Genomic DNA, 20,239 nt, shown 5'->3' with positions numbered 1-20,239 from the left:
CGATGATTATTTATGTTGATCGGCCAGATGTTGATTAGATCGGACTTGGGTTTCACTGTCATCAGCGCCCAGTTCCTGGCCTGATTGACCAGGTGCCTGAGAAAGCGAGGTGCCCAGCTGAGCATGTCCCAGAAATGCGGTCATTCCTGCTGCGGGCCCAATTTTAGTGGTTCCACGCAATGCGCCACAGGCGTCAACTTTGGAGCAATTAGCGGCACACGACCATCGACTTACCCGACTCTTCCAGTGCCAAAAGTGCTACCTAGGCCCAAGCAGGCTGCTGTGTTAGGGAAGCTGGAGTTGACAGGGGACCTCGAAGTAGCAATCCTGGCCCATGCTGAGGTGCTGCACAAGCGTACCGGGACAGCAAGGTACCTTGGTTCCAGTACATTGACTGGAAACCTGAGGTGACCGCTCTCTCTTTCTCACTCCCGTCTCCTTCCCTCAGACGACTAAACGAAAGGAGAGACAAGAACCTCAGACATTGCCCCGAAACCTTTTTTTTGAACCTGACGCAAACAACTGACCAAGGCCATCATTCCGACCACCAAACACGGAAAGATACTTGACCAGTACGACGGCTGTCTTTCGTTGTTTTGCGAGCCATCCCATTTCCCCAACGCTATCTAACCAACGACCGACGACCTCCAGAGGAGCGACAAGAACAACAGAGCATCGATTCTCTCCATCTCTACAACCCGCCATCGACGACTAGAGCTACGATACAAACCACCAGGCTCGTCCGAGCCTTCCTCCCGCCTCGTCCAAACCCGACAAACAATCCTATCCCCCGCTTATCGCCAATCTTCAAAAACAAAACTCTCTTTTCTACACAACTTCCCGCCTCGAACAAACCACAACAACACACACCCTGCAGACACAATGGCGCCTCCCGCCGAAATCTCCATCCCCTCAACCATCCTCTCGACCGGTGAATCGAAACCCTACACCCTCTACAACATCACCCTCCGCCTGCCCCTCAAATCCTTCGTCGTTCAAAAGCGCTACTCCGACTTTGCAACCCTCCACCAGACCCTCACCTCCCTCGTCGGCGCCGCGCCCCCCAACCCCCTCCCGGGCAAGTCCTGGTTCAAATCCACAGTCTCCTCCCCAGACCTCACAGAACAACGCCGAAAGGGTCTCGAATCCTACCTTCGCGCCATCGCAGAGTCCCCCGACCGCCGCTGGCGCGACACCTCGGCCTGGCGCACCTTTCTCAACCTCCCTAGCACGGGCGTCGGCAGCACGGGCAACTCGGCCGCCAGCGCCCACGGCCTCATCACCAGCGGTCGCGCGGGCGCCGCCGACCCGACGACCTGGCTCGATCTGCACCGCGAGATGAAGAGCTGCCTTCACGACGCGCGGAATCAGCTCGCGAGAAGGGACGGCGCCGTGGATAGTAACAACACCTCTGCTGCCGCCGAGGCCGGGGCCGCTGCCAAGAAGGCGCTGGTCAAGGCCAATACGCTAGTGAGCACCCTCGCAGACGGATTGAGGGCCATGCAGGAGGGCGGACGGCTCGGCGACGGCGAATTGCGGCGCAGGAGAGACCTGCTATCCTCCGCTCGCGTCGAAAGGGAAGGGCTCGACAAACTCAGCAACAGCATGGCGCAGGGAAGCAGCAGAAACGGTGGCGGCGGACCCGGCGGACGGGAAGGGTGGGCCTCGGCGGGCGACAAGGCTGCATTACTCGGCAGAAGCGGCGGCGGCGGTGGGGCGAGGACGGGCGGACGGGTCCTGGGCGCCCCGCTGCCGGAGACGGAGCGGACGCGGGAGCTGGACAACAACGGGGTCGTGCAGCTGCAGCGGCAGATGATGAGCGAGCAGGATGAGCAGGTGAATACCCTGGCAGCGATTGTGCGGCGGCAAAAGGAGATTGGGCTGCAGATCAACGAGGAGGTGACGGAGCAGACCAAGATGCTGGACCGGCTGAACGAGGACGCCGATCGGGTCGGGGGCAAGATTGATGTCGCCAAGAAGCGTATCAAGAAGTTTTGACGCGGGTCGCTGTCAGAGGAGGGGGTTGAGGAAGTAGGGACGGTGATTGTGACGGGTACGGTGCCTCGGCCTACAGCAGCACCGCCGTTGGTTGTCGCGGGCGGTCTCGCTGCTCGGTCCGTGGTTGCTGTCCTCGGTGTCGTGGTGTGGTTTCTTTGGGTCGGCGGGCGGGTATTGGATTCTTTTGCGTGGTGCCTGGAGTTTGGTTCCGTCTTGTTGGTCGCGCGGGCTCGTCGATGAGATTCATCTCGCCATACCCTTCGTTCGGTGTGAGGGGTGGTTTTTCTTGCCTGGACAGTACAACGACGTTTTACGTACGCGAGTACGAAGGGGGCTTCTTTTTTCTCTCGACATTTTACATACTTTGCAACAATAGCGATTTCAACTCATTTTTTCCTCTGACCATTTCTCCTAGCTTTGGTCTCTTTTGTTTGTTTTTTCCGAGTTGAGATTGGAAATACCAGTGTGTCTTACCTCATGGCAGTTCTAGCTTGGGAGTTTTAAGTTCTATCCAGATTGATGTTTTACTCATTCATGAATACATTGTCCACACATGCAGATCAGAACATGGTTTTCTGCCGGAGCAAAGCGTAGATCATGCTGGCATTGGTGTTGCCATACACCCATGTACAGCAGTAGAATGGCCAACTCACTGGGTCTTACCGTTGAATTCCTACAGCGGTGTTCCAAATACGTACTCACCACCGGTGTGAGGGTACCGACGAGGCTGTGTGGCCCAGGTTGTATCATTATTTACAAAGCCAAGAGACTGGAATCTTGCGCCTGATCGAGCCTTTTTGAGGCGAAGTCCTTACTCGTGCAAAGTTCCCCTGACAAGGTAGACAAGATTGAGCTCGTCTGGGAAGCTTCGATGGGGCAGTCACCCGCATGGCCTAGTACGCGCCCTTGAACGCACTCGTTCTGAGGCCGTAGGCCAATTATGTAACGCCTTTTCCTCCAGGCTCAATGGATCTTCTATCAAATTCTGGCGCTAGAAGGAGGCCGTCCATGTTGCATTGGTGAGCATAAACAGATTGATGTCCAAGAGCTCGGCCAACAGGTTGTAAGAGGGGGGTTCTTGGCCATAGTTGATACCCTCACGCTTGCACGTAGAATCCCGATTATGCCAAGACATTATGATGTACCAGAGGCTGCCTCGGATGCTGACCTATATCGCCAGCCTTACTGCAGCAGCCATGTTATCCCAAGACAATCAGCTCTGGGAGATCTCGGGAGTCGGGAGATGCAGTAGGGGACGCGACGGTGCTGTGTTTCTCTCGCGCCGGACCGTTCCTCATGCACATGCAGACGGCGGTTGCTTACGGACGGGGACCCCCTGCCGTTATTGAGTGGCTGGTTGGTTCCATGCAGTTGCCGTCACATCGCCCTGATTTCTCCCTTTTTTGCCTCGTCGCGGGAAAAGAAATGTGAAGCACGTGGTCATTGGGCGAAGACTGGAGGCTAGGGAGGGGCGATATAATTTTGGTGTATGAGAAAAGTGAGGCCATCGTCAGTTTGGCTGCTCTTTGCATCTCTCGACTCAACCTTTGGCTCCCTGGATGTTGTGTCGAAGTATCTGTATCCGTAAAGTCAGCGGTTGCCGGCCGGCAGAAAGACGTTTAGTGTGGCACGGTGGCACGTTGTGACCACGCCCACTTGGTGACATTTGGTACGTCACCCGAGCGCCGGGATGGGGCACACCGTACACCCGACGGTGCAAGGGACTTCCCGCGGTTGCTGGGCAACGGCTCCGAGGAACCGTTTCCAAGAGGGGGAAAGTTTAAAAAAGGTGTGAAGAAAAAAACGACAAAGAGGGAGAAGAGTCGAGACAGAAGCACCACCCTGCTCCACCACAACGACCGTTGAGATGAGATGACGCCGCATTGTCACAATTGGCGCCCAACGGTGCCCTGCTTGCCCAGCCTGGCTCATTGCAATGTTGCAGTCGCAATCGCAGTGTTCGCCCGATCAGCCGTCGTATTCGAGCCCATCGAGTATTGAACCTAATCGACCCAAGGGAAACCCAGTGAGCTGGGCGCGAGAGCAAGATGATCAAAGTCGAGGTGATTGCGACGATACTCCCTCCGTACGGGACCGGCGGAGGTCGTGTGGACTCCGTCAACGGTGGCTCTCCTCTTTTCCCCCTCCTGCTCCTCTCCCGCACCGCCCTCCTACTGTATATGTCCAAAGTGGATGTGCTGGCGCCGAGGGCCTGCCGCCTATTACCGGGGGAAATAGCCTCAAGACCCGCGATTCGCTGCCATGGCGTCCCAGGTGGAGCTTTCTCTCTGTGATTCCGAGTGATTCCCAATGATTGACCGCTCAGACAGACCGCATGCGACTCGGTTGATAGCCCGTCACAGGCAGGAGATTGAGTGAAGTCTTAAGATTGGACCGTTAGAAGAGGGGAGGAGGGTCTGAATCGGAGGCGGTTTGCTCGATTGAGCTGGGCGAAGAGGGTCTTGGTGGGCTCGGCAACGGTGATTTGTTATGATGATCTGTTGGCAATGAGTGGGCAAAGTTCGTTCGCCGTCCTTTCGTTGGCTAATGTCCTTCCTTTGCAGTATTGATGATCGGAGGAGGATAGCGAGAGGTCATCCTGCAGGCGTAGTGAACAGGTGGAAGCATCTGGATGTTTATTCGTAAGGGAAGCAAACGCCTAGGTATCGCGCTGTCTGCTGGGAGCGGTGGCTGGAGCTTGGTCATCCAGTGGTTTGGATTTTTTGTCTTATTTTTTTCAGGGTCCCGTCGGTTGCAAGGAACATCCTCTCAGGTATGAGGTGGAAGCTAGGATGACAGTCTTTTCCCGACGAACGCTCAGTTGGCATTCCAGTCCGGCCAAGGACATTACCCCAGGCGGCCACATGCAGGTGCAACGGGTAAAGAACAAAAGGTTCGAAGCTAGCGAACTGAAAGCAGAGAAACATGAGGCACAAGGAGATGGGGTTGGAATGGAGGTTAAAGTGAGTTGTTCTGAGACACAAGACACCTACAATATCAGTACGTAGTAAGTTGTGCAGCTGGCGGCAGCACCTGCCATTCGGTACCGGGTCTGAGTGCCCAAGTGCCTTCCTTCCTTCAGCTCAATTCGCAGCTGTCAAAATGTCACCATTCCTTCGCTTAAGAGAGGTCAGAGTGTGTATAAGTGGGTCTGTTGTAGCGACCAGAAGGGTCTCTTTTTGTTCACTTAGTGTCTTTCAGCGTCTTGAGGTACCTGGAAGGACGTCGGTACGTACTGACAGCCACTAGCGCCCAGTCACACACCACCCCCAACTTTGGCTCCCCCAAAGTCCACCACCACCACCGCCAGTCTACCACCATCCGCCGCTACCTCTCCACCCGGTCGCCCATGAGAAATTCCCAAAGTAAACACAAAAGAATTCCTGGCCCCTTCTCGTCCCCTTTCCCGTCATATTTTCCCTCAACACCACCACCAAACCCGTCCTCCACCAGGAACGGCGCCGTGTCACCAGACAGCTCTATTCCCTCTAGAACTTCCTTACTAACCAGCAGGGCAAGTTCCAGAACAACAAGAATATTTTCTTGTCTCAGCCTGCTTCCCCGCGATCGGACACAATCTGGACCACCAAGCACCCGCCACCTGCAAAAAAGCGCAAGGCCGGAGCGGGAAGACCACGATTCATTCGGCCCAGGCACCAAGCATCGACGACAAATACCTCTCAAGAGACCCGATCCGACCCCTCTCTCGCTTTGACGTCTTGGTCTTTGCCCGTCTTTTTCTTCCTTGGCTTCTGGAGTTTGTTTTTCTGCATTGTTGCTTGTGAGTACTTTTATTACAAACTGCTTTGCCCTTTTCTTTCCGCCACTCTATGCCTTGCTGCTGGTCATCCCACTGCCACTTCTTGCCTTCCAGCTATCAGATGGCACACAGTTTTGCTGCTGCTAGAAGAAGAAGAAATGCTCATGGCTTCTGTGCAGACGCTTCACGATATAACGACCGTCAATGGACCTCCTGAGATACCACTAGACTTCTGCTTGCTTCACTACCCTCTACCGAGACCTCAGGTCTCCAAAAGAGCTTCAAGGCTCTTATTCCAACCACCTCAGTCGGCATTCACTGCCAAAAATCACCACTCTTCACCAAGAGGTGAGGTCCGCTCAGCATGAGCGCTCCTCCACCGCCTCCGCCTCATGGCGAGGCACCCAAAACCACTGCTGGCTCTCCGCCTCCTGGGAGTGGCCTGGGCCCAGGCAATTATGATATATTCGTCATTCCCCAGCGCGATAAAGGCGGTGGGTTCATATATTTGCCCTCTCTGGCCCCCAATGGCCCTAGCTTCGCCGCTGGCTTCGCATGCGCCCTTGTCATGGTCGTCATGTTCCAGAGCATGGCGCCTGCTTTCAAGGCATGGTGGTTTACCTACCAAGGCATGGGAAACATGGGTATGGCCCTGCTTGTCATAGCCGTCGGCGTGGGAGCGTGGGCTTGGGGCAAGTCGCAGAACCAGGGCGCGTCTACAAATAACGGCTCGAGTGGCTACCGTCCCGGCCCTGGTGGCTATGGCTCAGGCGCAAACTTCAACAACTACGCGAATGCTGGTCCGCCGCCGCCTCCTCCGCCTCACGGCAATCAATATAACAGCCCTCCCCCGAACAGCCCGCCGCCCAATCACGGCGCGGGAAACGGCGGTCCTAGGTCTCAATGGCAAGAACGACCTCAGCCTCCACCCCCTCAGGAACCTGAAGCTGAACCTGAGCCAGAGCCGGAACCTCGGAAACCAGATCCTCCTCCCCCACCAAAACCAAAACCTGATCCGCCGAAAGCAAACACCTGGGAGAAGGCACGGGAGGAGACGAAGAAGCGCGAACAGGAGCGCAAGGCAAAGGAGGAGGAAGAGCGCCGAAAAGCAGAGACGGCACGGAAGCTGAGGGAGTTTCGAGAGAGAGAAGCTCGAGAACGAGCGAGGAGGGAGCAAGAGGACCGCGAAAGGCGAGAAAAATTGGAGCAAGAAATACGCGAAAAGGAAGACTTGAAACAGAAACTTGAAAAGGAACGTCAGGAAAGAGAGAAACTACAGCGCGAAAAAGAAAAGGCAGAAGAGGAAGCCAAAGCCGCTAGGGAACGCGAAGCAAAGGAGGCAAAGGAGCGGGAGCTCAAGGCCAACAAGGAGAAGGAGGACAAGGCACGTGAGGAGGCCCGCAAGAAGGAGGCTGCCGAAGCCGCCGCCCGCAAAGCCCGTGTCGAGGCGCAACTCGAAGCCTTTCGGAAAGCCAAGAGAGAGCGCGAGGAAGCAGAAAAGGCAAAGAAGGATCGAGAAGAAGCAGAAAAGGCCAAGAAGCTGGCCGAGGAGGAGGCAGCTCGCAAGGCCAAGGAGGAAGCTGCGCGCAAGGCCAAGGAGGCCGAAGAAGCCGAAAAGGCACGCAAGGGAAGTAGCTACGCCTACTCGTCCGGCGAGAAGACGAGTATGTGGCCCAACGGCCGACCCCCAGCTCCCCCCTCCACGACGGCTTCCACGCCGCCGAGACCTCCCCCGTCCGCATCGTCCGCTCCCCCGAGACCTCCCCCCTCTGCTAGCTCTATGCCGCCTCCAAGGCCGGCGCCCTCCGCAGCTTCATCCTCGAACACGGCCAGACAACCGCCGCGACCGTCGGCACGCACTGTCGACGAAGACCAATACTCGTATCGACCCTACGATAAGCCGAGACACCGACCCGCGTCTTCCGTCGGCTCCGAGTCATCGTGGGCCCCGTCGGCCACCACGACAAGAACAACGCCGCCGCCTAGCATGCGCGGCCCTTACACGACCAAGGATCCCGACAAAATTGTCATCAGGGCTGTCTATCTGTTCATGAACCAGTTCGCAAAGACACCTGCGAGCCAGCTCGTTTCGGGGTTTGGCACAGTGACAGATGGGCTCATCCTGCGAATCACAACCGAAGGTCTCTTCATCGACGACGACGTCCGCGGCGTCCCGCAGCGCGAGTGGGACGTCAAGGCTTGGACGCTAAAGCTGGTCGAGGTATGGTGCCCCCCGCACTGCTTGAATTCGAATGCTGCTTCTGCCCCTGCGATGAATTCCGCGAACCATCCTTCGGGTTTGTTTCAAAAAATGGCGAATCAGCGAGCCCGTACGGCGGACCGGGGAGCCACCAAGACGCTCACGGGCGACGAAGCCGATGCCTACCTGACCGAAATGTTGCGTGCTTGCAAGAGTTGTTGTCGTCTTGGCTTGTGCGACACCAAATTCAAAGATACTAACATTGCATCTTCGTCCGGACAGACTGGAGAGTGGAAGACAAAAAGCCTGCACGTGCTGCGCGCTACAGTCCGAGACCAAGAGGGCAAGCGCTACATGTTTGTCCTGGATGAAGAAGAGGCCTGGAAGGTTGCCGTGGGCGTGCAGCGGTTGCGTAAGGGCACCCAGGTACGCTCGCTAGGTGTCAGCGGCATGAGCGCATCCGATGCGCGCAACACACTCGAGACTCTGGGCTGGTCGTGAGACTGCTTGGGACGACATTCGATTCGAGTCTGTACCTTGCCTGTTGGACGTTTGGGCCCGCCTTTGTCGATATCATAATACGTGTGGCTGGGAGATGGCGATTTCGGCAAGGGATAACCAGGCAAGGCTGGTGTCTCCTTCTCATACGACAACTTGTGGAGGGTCGATTCGGAGAAATGGACGTGCCAATGTTATTGGCATTTTTCGGGTTTCGTGGAATTTGGTTTGCATAGCAGAGCGCGGGACGGTCAAAAAAATTCAGACAAGCTGGGACAAAACCATTGACGAATGATTTTTTTCAACAGCATTGATGGCCCGGCTGGGCACATCCTAGGATACCTCTAGTTGTCGACTCTACTCACTTACTCGACACTGACAACCCCGATGGGGATGGCTGTGCGGGAGTTGTTTGATGAGTTTGACTACTTAATGACGATACGACTTCAAGTTTCCAATGCATGATTATTGTGCGTTGTAAGGTGATGGGATTGGTGCCAAACATGAAGTTGCTCATGACTATTGAGAGTGAAGTTGCCAGCCACAGTTCAACCGGGCAACCGGGATGCGTGGGGTTGTCAACAGGAACTATTCTGACAGTGGAGACTAGGAAGTGAGCAAGTGGGTTACTCTCCCCTCGCATCCTTTTGAAGACGGTTTCTTATCTTCTATTCTTTTCGTTCAGAAACAAGAGCAAAGACTTCTTCCATCAGTGGGAACCTCCTCGTAGTAAAAAGTCCCGCATTCGGAGTGAGGCAAGGTGCTGCAGAGTACTTTCCGTGTCGCTATCGGCATTTGCGATAACTACCAGACCCCTCCAATTGGAGACTGCATGTGTAAAAAAGCCAACGCAGGGAAGACGGCTTGGAGATATCGGAGACGAGAAGGGGGGAAGGATAATTACATGTACCTAATCTGCAGACTCTGGCGGTGTTAAGTCGGCCAAGGACAGGCTTGACTGACTCCAACTCGTCATAAATTCTTGGCCTATTCTCCATTCTCCAATTTCAGGTGCCTTTATCCACTTTGGTTCGCTCGTTGATGACAACCTAATCCAGCAGAGTTGGGCTTATCTGCTGTTTCTTCAACCTAGACTGAAGCTAGCGTGGACTGTATCTTTCGAGAAACAATTCAAGCGCGGGGAACTGGAATAAGCTTGTCAAAGTTTGAACGCAATTGGAGACCGTCTCTGCTTTTGAGTGTCGGATCGGCTCCGACTGAGTTTACCGGCCCGCTGGAAACACGCTGGGGGAACCGTCGTGTCGGGAATCTTGCGCCCGTTGAGCTCATTCTTAGGTTCCCTTTCCCCAGGTGATGACGTCTCTATATGAGATGGGATTCGATCTGCTGCTTCGTTTCAATGTGACGTATGCTGATCATCAGGTTCTACATTTCTTCCGTGGTGATGTGCCTGCCAGTTGCACTTGGCCAAGAACATGTATGTACTCTGGTTGGAGGGGTTGGTAACGGCCGACCGGTGACAACTCCCGGCCACCGGGGAACCGAAATCCAACTACCGACATCGGCCGGGACTTTGATGAACGTCAATACGAGCCTGAAACACTCATTCCCGCGATAACGGATAACGACTCGATAATCAAATGGACTTTGCTAATTCTACTTTGTATGCCGATTTGCTCTGAACCCCATCTCGGCGGGGGGGACTAAAGCGATGATGACAAGGACAAGATACCCCAGCCCGTTAAACCGGTTCCGGCTCTGAGACTCTGCAAGCTAGCGATGCGGACTCGCATGCATGGTCGCTTTCGTGGAGTCCTCCCCATGATAAGCAACCGCAACCCCCGAGGCCTGGACGACCGAATCAGATAAGCCTGGTAAGATGACAGCTATTATTGCTTTCTTGCCATGGTCCTGATCCTGAACAATTTGGACCTAGCTAAGCCAGTTATGATATGGGAAAAGGCACCAATAGGTAACCTGCAGAGATAAACCCGGGCAGGGAAAAGGAAATCCCATCTCTCCACCTACCGTACCTTACCTATCATTCAGATACCAGGAATTGGTCATCTTGATTGGATGTTCTAACCCAAGTCCGGATATACGCATTCCTCATATAAGAGAGATGTCGCATCCAAGGTGTCCAGCAGTCTTACTGCCCAGGCCAGGTACTCGGCGCAAGGACTGAGACCTGTCACTTCCCGCGATGAAGGCATTCACACTCTTCGCCCTCGTCGGCGCCGCCGCCGCCGACCTCACCTCCACCGGCGCATCCCTACTCCTCAACGACATCTACTACTTCGTCTCTCCCTTCTCCCAGGGAAACCCCTCAAACTCCTCCTCCTTCAACATCAAATCCCTCCCCCGCGCCTTTGGCTTCACCCCCGTCACAGTCGTCGCCGAACCCCTCCCCAAATCCTCCCTCCCCTCTCTCTTCGTGAACTGGACCTCCCAAGACGACGTCTGGCAACCCGCCTTCCTCGGCGCAATCTTTCTCGCCGGCCTCGACACGCCGTGCCTCACAAAAGAAAGCTATGACGGCACAAATAAGACCCAGTCCATCGTCGCGCCCTTGGTCAGCACCGCCGGCAGTGATATCCCCTCGGGCCCATACTTCCTCGACACAATCACTGGCGCCCTCCATCAAGCCTACCGTCTGTACCCAGACTACGCAGGCGCTTTCTCCGAGTCCCTCCTCCAGAAGCCCGATACCACCTTCCAGACCCTCTCCGCCCAGGTGCCCGCCTCCGCCTCCCTTACCATCGGCGTCCCCTCCCGCCTCTACTCTCTCTCCGTCCGGTCCCCCGAGAAGCCCCTCGCCGGCGTCCGCGTAGGTGTAAAGGACATTTACGACCTCGCGGGCGTGAAGAAATCCAACGGCAACAGAGCCTGGTACGCATTCTACCCGCCCGCGACCTCCACCGCACCCTCAATCCAAGCTTTGCTCGACGCGGGCGCCGTGGTGGTGGGATACCAGAAGCCCTCGCAGTTTGCCAACGGCGAGACGGCGACGGCGGATTGGGTGGATTACCACTCCCCCTTCAACCCGCGCGGCGACGGCTACAACGATCCATCTTCCTCGTCTTCGGGTGCCGGAGCCTCGATAGGTTCGTACGAGTGGCTGGATATCGCAGTCGGCAGCGACACGGGCGGTTCCATCCGCGGCCCGTCTGCGGTGCAGGGTCTCTTCGGAAACCGGCCTTCGCATGGTCTCGTTGGGTTGGATGGTGTGATGCCGTTGTCACCTACCCTCGACACCGCCGGCTTTTTGACGCGGGATCCGTACATTTGGGATGAGGCCAATAAGGTGCTGTACGGGGCGAACTATACATCGCTGGTTGAGACCGAGGCGGGGGTAACGTACCCCAAGACGGTGTATACGGTTGACTTCCCTACCGACGATGGAGCCGCCGCGCAGATGCTGAACAAGTTTGCGGAGGACCTGGGTGCGTTCTTGGGCGCCAAGGCGACGGCGCTGAATTTGACGTCTGCTTGGGCTGAGACTGGTCCTGTGGATGTGCGGAATCAGACGCTGGATGATGTCCTGGGGTTGACGTATGCCACGCTCATCACCAAGGAGCAGACGCCGCTTGTGCGTGATCCGTTTTATGCTGATTATGCCGGTAAGCTTATCTCTGTGTTTTTTTTTTCCTCGTACCTTTGCTTTTCTCGTCTTCGAAAAGAAAAAGGCCCTGTTGCTCTGCCACTTGTCAGCTGAGGAACACTTTTCACACACCGACTAACATCAAACTCGACAGCCGCTCACAACGGCCGCCTCCCCTTCGTCAACCCCGTCCCCCTCGCACGATGGGGCTGGGGTGATAGGCAACCCGCCAGCGCCCTTGACGACGCAAGAGCCAACAAGACGCTCTTCATGAACTGGTTCAACACCGAGATCCTGCCTCCCTCTACCCCCGCCCTCAATACCTCCACATCGACATCGACATGCTCCTCGTCCCTCCTCTTCTACGTAGGTTCCTCCGGCCGCGCCTCCCTACGAAACCGCTATCCAACGACCACGACGCCCACCCCGCCGCTTGGCTTTTCCAACGGTCGGCTGAGCGTCTTCAGCGGAGCGCCGGACCATGTTTTCCCCCTGGGAGAGGTCGGTAGCGTGAGTTCTGTGACGAACGTGACGGAGATGTTGCCTGTTACTGTGGATGTCATGGCGGCGAGGGGGTGTGATGGGTTGATTGTGCGGTTGGCTCAGGATCTGGTGGAAACTGGCATTTTGAAGGTGCCGTTGGCTGGGGGAACGCTTGCTGGGGGTGAGGTTTTGATGAGGAGGGATGCTGAAGAGTGGTTTTGAAGCGAATAGACCGTACGTAGACATGGAGAAGATATCTCTAAAGACAGATACAGTACTAAGTACCTTGATATGAATCATTGGCAGTAAGGTAGGTAGGTACCTTAGCTTCATCGCTCCTTCCTACCTTGGCGTCCCTCCTTCCCCCTGAAAGTTGAACCCAAGTCAGCGGACTCCTGATCTTCCCTCCACCTGGTACCTAGGCACTCCTACGGTACCTATTTACCCCGCTCTGATCCCATTCCTGTCACCAGCACAGCAGCGCCCGTCTAGGTCGTCGAGGTCAGGTCAAGCTGTGTGCGAGGTGATCGAGTGATCAAATAAACAAATACTCCAATGAAGTCAGAGTTCGAGTTGACTGAGGGGCACGCTGTTCGAATTTGGGCAGGGGCGTGAGTTCTAACGTGAGTGTTCCGTCTCCTTCCTTTCCCATCATTATTTTGGGGGTTTTCAAATAGCCTGTAGACCTGAGATATTGATACTCAGGCAGACATCGTTGTCCCCGCGACTGATGATATCACATGGTCCGATTAATGTCCTAGAACCTGCTATTCGGGCTGTTCATTCCCGTTGAACTGAACTTCAGCTACGTTCCGGAAACAACACCCTCGGTCATATCTAAGACCTAATGCCGAGAAGACTCGGAGTCATGGACGCACCTCACACTAGTAAGCCAGCTGCCATCTCTTCTTTGGGACAGGCAGAACTCAAGTCTGCCGCATGACAAAGGCGATTGGGTTATTGTATAATCCAGCAATTTCCCTATTCTCGTTGAGACTGGATTCATTTCAACTGAGACCATACGTCATCGTAGCAACGGATAATTGGGAGTCCTTCGAGACACATGACCTAAGAGATTTCTTTAAAAGCAGTGTCGAATGGTAACCCAAGAACAGGGAGCTGTAGAAGCCTGAATGACGGCTTAGAAAAGATTTCACTGTTCCAAAAAGGACAAGAGCAAGCAACCTATTGTATACCACGTCATGCGAATCAATGTATCTTTGCACCGACGTTGCTTGTGTAACCGGCCGTCTAGCTCATCACTCGTCCTAGAAGACGGGAACACCGAGCTTCATATGACCAATTGACCAGGATTGAGGCCTTGGCATTCGCATACCAATACCAGCTCATTGGGTTGAAACACTGCTGATCATTGATTACCGTTCAAACCAGCAAGTCAAAGTCGATCAGAGGTTCAAAGATCTTCCTGAAACACCCACGCGATCCATAGGATCTTGTCTGACGGTACCTCGAAGATTATCGAAACGCATCATATAGCTCGTGACGTGTTCTCGAAGCACCGGGAGAATCGTCCCCAGATCTGGGGTTGAGACAAAGATGAGACGAAAGATCGTCACTTAGTTGTACGCGGGTAAAAGTCCGCTCAACCTATCTTTCACAACTATTCTCCCTGAATTTCAGAGTGAATTAGTCGAAAGGTAATCAGGACAGCAATGGGACACTATCAGCCACTGACTGCCGCAATAGATATCCACAGTTCATCCCTAGATCGTCTCATAATTCTTCGGCTGCCTAACTTCGAGTCAGGTCTGTGACTGGCATACGCGTAGTCGCACAAAGTGCAGTGACCGAAAACTACGAAGAATGCGGGAGCAGGGACGTTCGCCGATCACTGACAGTGAAACTATACATCCGATATCCTATGTTGATTAGTGAAGAGGAAGTAGTGAACTAGGATGGACGCAATTACAATATACGGCAACTAAACATGAGACAATGGGAACGCGGCAACTTCACAAAACTCGCAGGGTTTCAACCCGCCAACAGCGACTTTACAGCCCACACGCTCCACATAATTGAGTTTGTCGCGAGCACCGTACGTTTGCCTGACACCTGGCTGGCTGGCCGAGATCCGGCTTCTGAGTATCGCACCTGAAGCAATTGAGAAGTCATTGAGTCCACCGGCATGTGGTGGAGATGCCGTAAATCCCCAAACGAAGAGCCATGGGCCAAGAAAACAGGACAATGACTCTCAAACATCAGAACAGATACCCCTAATCAGTGCCCAGCCTACAAAGATGTGGAAGCGGATGGAAATGATGTGTATATAATTCCATTGCAATGCCCTCATGCAAAGTACGTATATCCAAATCACTCGCTCTCTCGCTCTCTTTCTCTCTCTCTATCTTTCTCGACACCTCAAATCACAAGCTCAAGTCATTACATATTCAAAATGAAGTTCACTCTCGCTACTCTCCTTACTATCGTCGCCGCAGTCTCTGCCGCATCCGTCGACATCGGCCTTATTGCGAGGCAGGATAACTGCGCTTCCAAGGGCGGCAAGTCAACACTTACATTAACGTGTTTCTGAGCACCAGGGAGCCAAAGCTAACCAGCAATCTATAGCCAACTGCGGCGATGTTGGCGACCGTGCATGCTGCAGTGGCACAACTTGTCAGACCACTCGGGCACCCGTCGGCGGCGTCGGAATGATCTGCACATAGACGGTTACACATAGGTGGGTAGTGAACTTGTTTTTCTTGGGCGGTACCCATGCTGATATTGATCCTGTTCTAGAGACACGGCCATGGCTTAATGGCCTACATACTACCTCGAATAGAAGGGGTCACTGTACTGTATATTTCACTACGAGACATCATAGGTGTTGAGCGCTCTTGATGTTTCATTGTTGTCAGTGTAAAATGAGGCGGCCACGGGCCATCTTTAATTAAGAGCAAAGTCAATTTTGCGTTTGTTCTAACATGCTTAAGTTGTTTGGCGAGAGTCTAAATTTATGTGTGACCACAAGATATTATGACCTGCGTTCTCTTTGCCCTTTAGATGTTTTTCGCGTTGAAGGTGTCTACCTGCTCCTGCTTGTGAAAGCATCAGCTTCAGCATAATACGACCGCGCCCAGAGACTGAAGGGAGTCTAGATTGTCATTTTAGCTCAAGCTTCGCCAGGTTGACATTTGACAAGTTGACTACTTTAGTAGAGTCTAAAAAGCTTCGGCGTGATTTGACGTCCCATGAATGAATTATAGTTCATCCCAACTACCTACATGAGGTATTCAGCGGGTATCTTTATTTGGCGAAGCCACCCACACGCTCAGATAGGAACCGGCGCGGGAGGTCCCCAGAGCATTGAGACATCGTTGAGCGACATCGTTTGTGGATCGATATCTTTGTGTAACCTGACAAAGATCACCAGCTAGCGTGCGTTTCGAAACTAATCCCCCGGCTCCCTAGAACAAGACGCGGAATCTTCTCAGTGGGAGGTTACTGGGCGTTTTTGGCCGCTTTCATACTAGTTCCAATTATCGCCGGACGCTAAGCACAGCTCTCACTGCCTCATGGGCTCCGTCAAGTTGTCAAGTTCCCATTGAGGTCAAAGAGAAAGCTGCCGGCTACATCCTTAGTACCTTTTCAGATCTTGGCAAAAAGCTTCAGACACGTGGGTTTACAACATGGCATTCAGAGTTTTGCCGTCGTTCCTGTTTGATGAGGGATTGTGGCGGCGAGAAGCAAAGATTTACGTCTTTGTGTAGGTGCCGGGAAAAGCTAGCTTTTCAGTTAGGTCAGGAACGAAGCCAGACGGTTACTCCAGCCTCTAGAATCCAAATGGGAACGTTCACCCGGAAGTCTTTCAACCCAACTTCGCTTCTGACAACAAGACTATTGTTCCTCGCGGCGCTAGATATGCATGATGGCCATGAGAGCTGAGTTCATGGCTTCCTTGGCAGTGGAATTCCTCGTACGTTACACAAAGGACTTCTGCAACTGCAGACTCCCAGTCGGACTTGACGGTAATGACACCGTCGTCATTATAAACCAGCCTACTGTTCATGTCAATTATATCGAATCAACCAGCTCATCATCCTTCTGTCTCTTCTTGTACCCATAACTATGCAGCTTCAAATCTCTATCTCAGGCTGGTTCCTGGCGCTGACTGCTTGCACCAATGCAGCTTCCATCGCAAAGCGAGATGTCAGAGCTTCCTCAACCCTACAGACTGGATGGTCGTACTCTGGCTGTTATACCGACAACAACAATGGCATCCGACAATTGTCACGGGATGGATACAGAGATTACAGCGCCATGACCGAAGAGTCATGTGTAGCATTTTGCAGCAGCAAGGGCTACTCCGTTGCGGGAGTCGAATATTCTAGCGAGGTAAGCAACACCACCTTGTCCTCCTCCATCGCATGCATACTCACCCATCCTTTCCAGTGTTACTGCGACTACCAACTGGCTTCAACTTCGCAGAAGGAGCCCGAAGCAGACTGCAACATGCCATGCAGCGGCGATAGCTCAAAAGCCTGCGGCGGCAGCGACAGACTTTCGGTTTTCACAAACGGCGTCGCTGTCCCCGTGATCAACCCCGGTCCTCTTGGTTGGTCATCCCTCGGCTGCCAGAACGATCCCGGCCCAAGGCTTCTTTCCTATCGGACTGGCGTCGTAGCCGGAGACTCGAAGATGTCCGTGTTGCAGTGCACCAACGCTTGCCAGGCTGCCGGCTACTCACTTGCCGGTGTGGAGTACTCATCTGAGTGCTATTGCGACAACCAGCTCCGCAATGCAGGCTCTTCGGGCTTTGACGGATGCAACATGCTCTGCTCCGGCAACAGCTCTGAGTACTGTGGCGGCCCAAATCGTATCAACGTCTACCAGGCATCCGCTAAGCCGAAGACTCCCAGCGTTTTGCCCTCGGGCTGGACCGACAAGGGATGTTTGAAGGACAATGTACTTGGCCGAGCTCTTACGGTCAATGTTGACGTCGTTGGTGGCACACAGAACATGTCTGTCGGCGGATGTATTTCGGCTTGCACTGCTTCTGGATACCCCGTTGCCGGCGTCGAGTACTCGCAGGAATGTTGGTGTGATAGCCAGATCAGAAACGGCGGTGTGGCGGCATCGGATGGTTGTGATATGCCTTGCAAGGGCAACACGGCAGAATTCTGTGGCGGAAGCAACCGCCTCAACATCTATGCTTCGGGCTCTTTGACTTTGCCGGTTGGCTCGACGTCCTCTTCCACCTCATCAACAACCTCGACAAGCACTACTTCATCATCTGTCTCAACCACCTCGAGCTCCTTTACAACTTCAAAGTCTACGACAAGCCCCACTGCATCATCTACCTCGTCCTCTGTCTCGTCAACATCTTCATCCACCTCGACTTCTTCTTCGAGCCCTTCAACGACTTCAAAGTCTTCGACAAGCTCCATATCATCTTCAACTGCTTCATCCACCACAACTAGCACTACGAGCAGTACAAGCAGTTCGTCCACGAAGACTTCCATAATTACCACCACGAGCTCTTCGAGTACTACTGCCGCCAGTTCGTCATCTTCGAAGACATCATCATCCTCGTCTACTTCAATTACTTCGGCTAATACATGCCGCGCAACCATCAGTGAGTGTTTTCGATCGACAATTCAGTCTGCTGCAAATGATCTGACAAATATATAGATAGCGGTTATGTCCAGAACGGCGGCTTTGATAGCGGCTTCAACAGCTGGAGCTTTGCGCTTTACCAAACCAGCGATACTGTTACGTCAGCGGTCATTCCAGACAACCATCAGGCTTCAGGTTGCTCAGCTCTGTAGGTCACGAAACTCTCTGCGCCAGCAGTAGACACTATCATCAAGCGAGTACCTAGCTAATACAATCACAAAGCGCCTTGTACCCGTCCGGAACTTCAAACCGCCAGGCTTACATCTATCAATCCATCACCGGCCTGCCCATTCGAGCCACTAGGACCGTAACGTTCTATGCAGGCCGTCTTGATTCTGCTAGAAAACAGGACAATGCGAAGGTCTACGTTGCTTGGGGCGATACCATAATGGGCCCGTCAACGGTTTGCGGCAGTTCTAGCTACCCGTGCTTGACGACCTACAGCAACGCGGGTGGTTACAGACAATACAGCTTCACCTTTACTCCCACTGCAGCCAGCGGTACCCTTTCCATAGGTTTCACCTGGGATGCCGGGTCATACGCTGCTCCAGTCATTATCGATAGCATTATCGTGTCTTGAAGAGAGCGTTTGAACGCTGTTGTATTTCCTTTGATGAGCGAATGTTTCCTCTGTTTTGATGGAACCAGCATAGCGTAGAATTAAAAGATCTGATCAAGTTTTTTTTCTCAACTATCATTCCCTGAATAATAATGATCAATGATTCCAACTGTCTACTGCCTTTGACGCCAGAAGTATCAAAAGTTCGACTCCTTCAACTGCGCTCAACCTAAGAGAGACAGTAAGGTAAAAAATTGCTCACTTAGCCTTCAGTACACGTCTAAGAAACTCTTTTTGCCCAGCAATATTCTTCTCGAACGCGATTCCCCCCTTGTATAAATCAAAGTGACCACCATCAACCCTCAACGCTTCTCCAAAAGGAGCACGTTTAACGCAGTCCTCCGCAGCACCTAAGGATGCTTCATTGTCCCATGTGGGAAGAACAACTAAATATGGGCGAGTGCTTTTGTGTATGTGTAACAGCGGCCGATTTATCATGATGTTGAGAAGAGACCGCCCAGCGATCACATTAGGCCAGTCTCGTCCGTCACCAGGCGATAAGCGATTCCAACCATCATAAGCCTCTTGTGAAGCCATGACAGCCGTGGTGGAACCATCGCTAATGAGGTCGACGTACTTCGGCTCCTTGGTTCCTAGAATATACGAACCGACGATATCAGCAGCAGCCGTTGTCGCCAGTCTCAAAGACCGGAGCAGCGGCATCTGCATCACACCAGCCAACCCGTCAACGAGCGGACACTGCGCTATACCGGCTGCCAGCTCGTGATCTTCGGCCATGAGAGCGGTGGTGTGCATGCCGCCAAAGCTGCTTCCCCACGCAACGATTCGTGATGAGTCGACCCACGTACTCTGATCCGGCTCCCGAACCCACTTGATGACATCGCGGAAGTCTTGCAGCTCGTTCCCGACATCGAGAACGTTCCGTGGGAAGCCTTCGCTGTCGCCAAAGCCTAGGTAGTCAAATGTAACGGCAGTGTAGCCCTCGGCAGTGAAGTGGCTTGCGAAAGGGGTGAGGCCGGCGGCCTTGATGGCGCCGATGCCGTGGCCCATCACGATGACGGGTGCAGGGTGTTTTATTCCATCGGGCTTGTATATGGAAATGGCAATCTTTTGGCCATTCCGGCTAGACGTGATGAACCGATCTTCGATAGTGTAGCCCATGCTGATATCGTCTGAGGCTTCATGACAGTGGAGGAGTCTCAGGTCCTCAAAAAGAGTCTTATGCGAGCTCGCGTTCGATTTTGATTAACGCGAGACTCATCCAGGTATGTCGTGGTTTCTTGCTCGGCGAACCACAGGGTCGAATGGCATCTCGGTTTCTAGGCATGCATAAATGTCGCACGACCATTTGCACGGACTCAATTGAGCCTCGGCTTGTTATGCGGAGGTGTTACATGGTGAGGGAGCTATCCTGAACCTAAGTGGACGTTGCAATTGCGGGGAAGTATCAGACGGAGAGCGGTTATTGCCCGCCGGCTTCGCTGTCCATCCGTCGATCCGAAGGATATAGGGCAGAGGATGTTC

General features: G+C 53.7%; 7 protein-coding genes across 7 annotated transcripts; 6 read left to right on the top strand and 1 right to left on the bottom strand.

Moving 5' to 3' along the window:
• Positions 1–882: 882 nt before the first annotated feature.
• Positions 883–1,998, top strand: CPAR01_03253 (PX domain-containing protein; the record flags this gene model as incomplete). Its single annotated transcript, XM_060487540.1, has 1 exon — positions 883–1,998. One exon carries the CDS (start codon positions 883–885, stop codon positions 1,996–1,998), a length of 1,116 nt encoding a protein of 371 aa, XP_060354868.1.
• Positions 1,999–3,134: 1,136 nt separating this feature from the next.
• On the top strand, positions 3,135–3,347 carry CPAR01_03252 (uncharacterized protein; the record flags this gene model as incomplete). The annotated part of the gene is made up of 1 exon (XM_060487539.1): positions 3,135–3,347. The coding sequence occupies one exon, from the start codon at positions 3,135–3,137 to the stop codon at positions 3,345–3,347; it is 213 nt and encodes a 70-aa protein (XP_060354867.1).
• A 2,775-nt stretch (positions 3,348–6,122) lies between these two features.
• CPAR01_03251 (uncharacterized protein) lies at positions 6,123–8,459 on the top strand (the record flags this gene model as incomplete). The annotated part of the gene is made up of 1 exon (XM_060487538.1): positions 6,123–8,459. One exon carries the CDS (start codon positions 6,123–6,125, stop codon positions 8,457–8,459), a length of 2,337 nt encoding a protein of 778 aa, XP_060354866.1.
• Positions 8,460–10,620: 2,161 nt separating this feature from the next.
• Positions 10,621–12,723, top strand: CPAR01_03250 (uncharacterized protein; the record flags this gene model as incomplete). The annotated part of the gene is made up of 2 exons (XM_060487537.1): positions 10,621–12,037; positions 12,173–12,723. 2 exons carry the CDS (start codon positions 10,621–10,623, stop codon positions 12,721–12,723), a joined length of 1,968 nt encoding a protein of 655 aa, XP_060354865.1.
• A 2,191-nt stretch (positions 12,724–14,914) lies between these two features.
• CPAR01_03249 (uncharacterized protein) lies at positions 14,915–15,185 on the top strand (the record flags this gene model as incomplete). Its single annotated transcript, XM_060487536.1, has 2 exons — positions 14,915–15,044; positions 15,088–15,185. The coding sequence occupies 2 exons, from the start codon at positions 14,915–14,917 to the stop codon at positions 15,183–15,185; spliced, it is 228 nt and encodes a 75-aa protein (XP_060354864.1).
• Positions 15,186–16,587: 1,402 nt separating this feature from the next.
• CPAR01_03248 (WSC domain-containing protein) lies at positions 16,588–18,715 on the top strand (the record flags this gene model as incomplete). Its single annotated transcript, XM_060487535.1, has 4 exons — positions 16,588–16,854; positions 16,912–18,094; positions 18,151–18,283; positions 18,358–18,715. The coding sequence occupies 4 exons, from the start codon at positions 16,588–16,590 to the stop codon at positions 18,713–18,715; spliced, it is 1,941 nt and encodes a 646-aa protein (XP_060354863.1).
• Positions 18,716–18,952: 237 nt separating this feature from the next.
• On the bottom strand, positions 18,953–19,876 carry CPAR01_03247 (uncharacterized protein; the record flags this gene model as incomplete). The annotated part of the gene is made up of 1 exon (XM_060487534.1): positions 18,953–19,876. The coding sequence occupies one exon, from the start codon at positions 19,874–19,876 to the stop codon at positions 18,953–18,955; it is 924 nt and encodes a 307-aa protein (XP_060354862.1).
• Positions 19,877–20,239: the final 363 nt, after the last annotated feature.

This window comes from Colletotrichum paranaense (genome assembly GCF_030867605.1).
Source record: "Colletotrichum paranaense strain IMI 384185 chromosome Unknown Scaffold_2.1, whole genome shotgun sequence".
NCBI classification, from domain to species: Eukaryota; Fungi; Ascomycota; class Sordariomycetes; order Glomerellales; family Glomerellaceae; genus Colletotrichum; species Colletotrichum paranaense.
The sequence above is the reverse complement of the archived record's forward strand: the minus strand, read 5'-3'. Positions and strand labels throughout refer to the sequence as shown.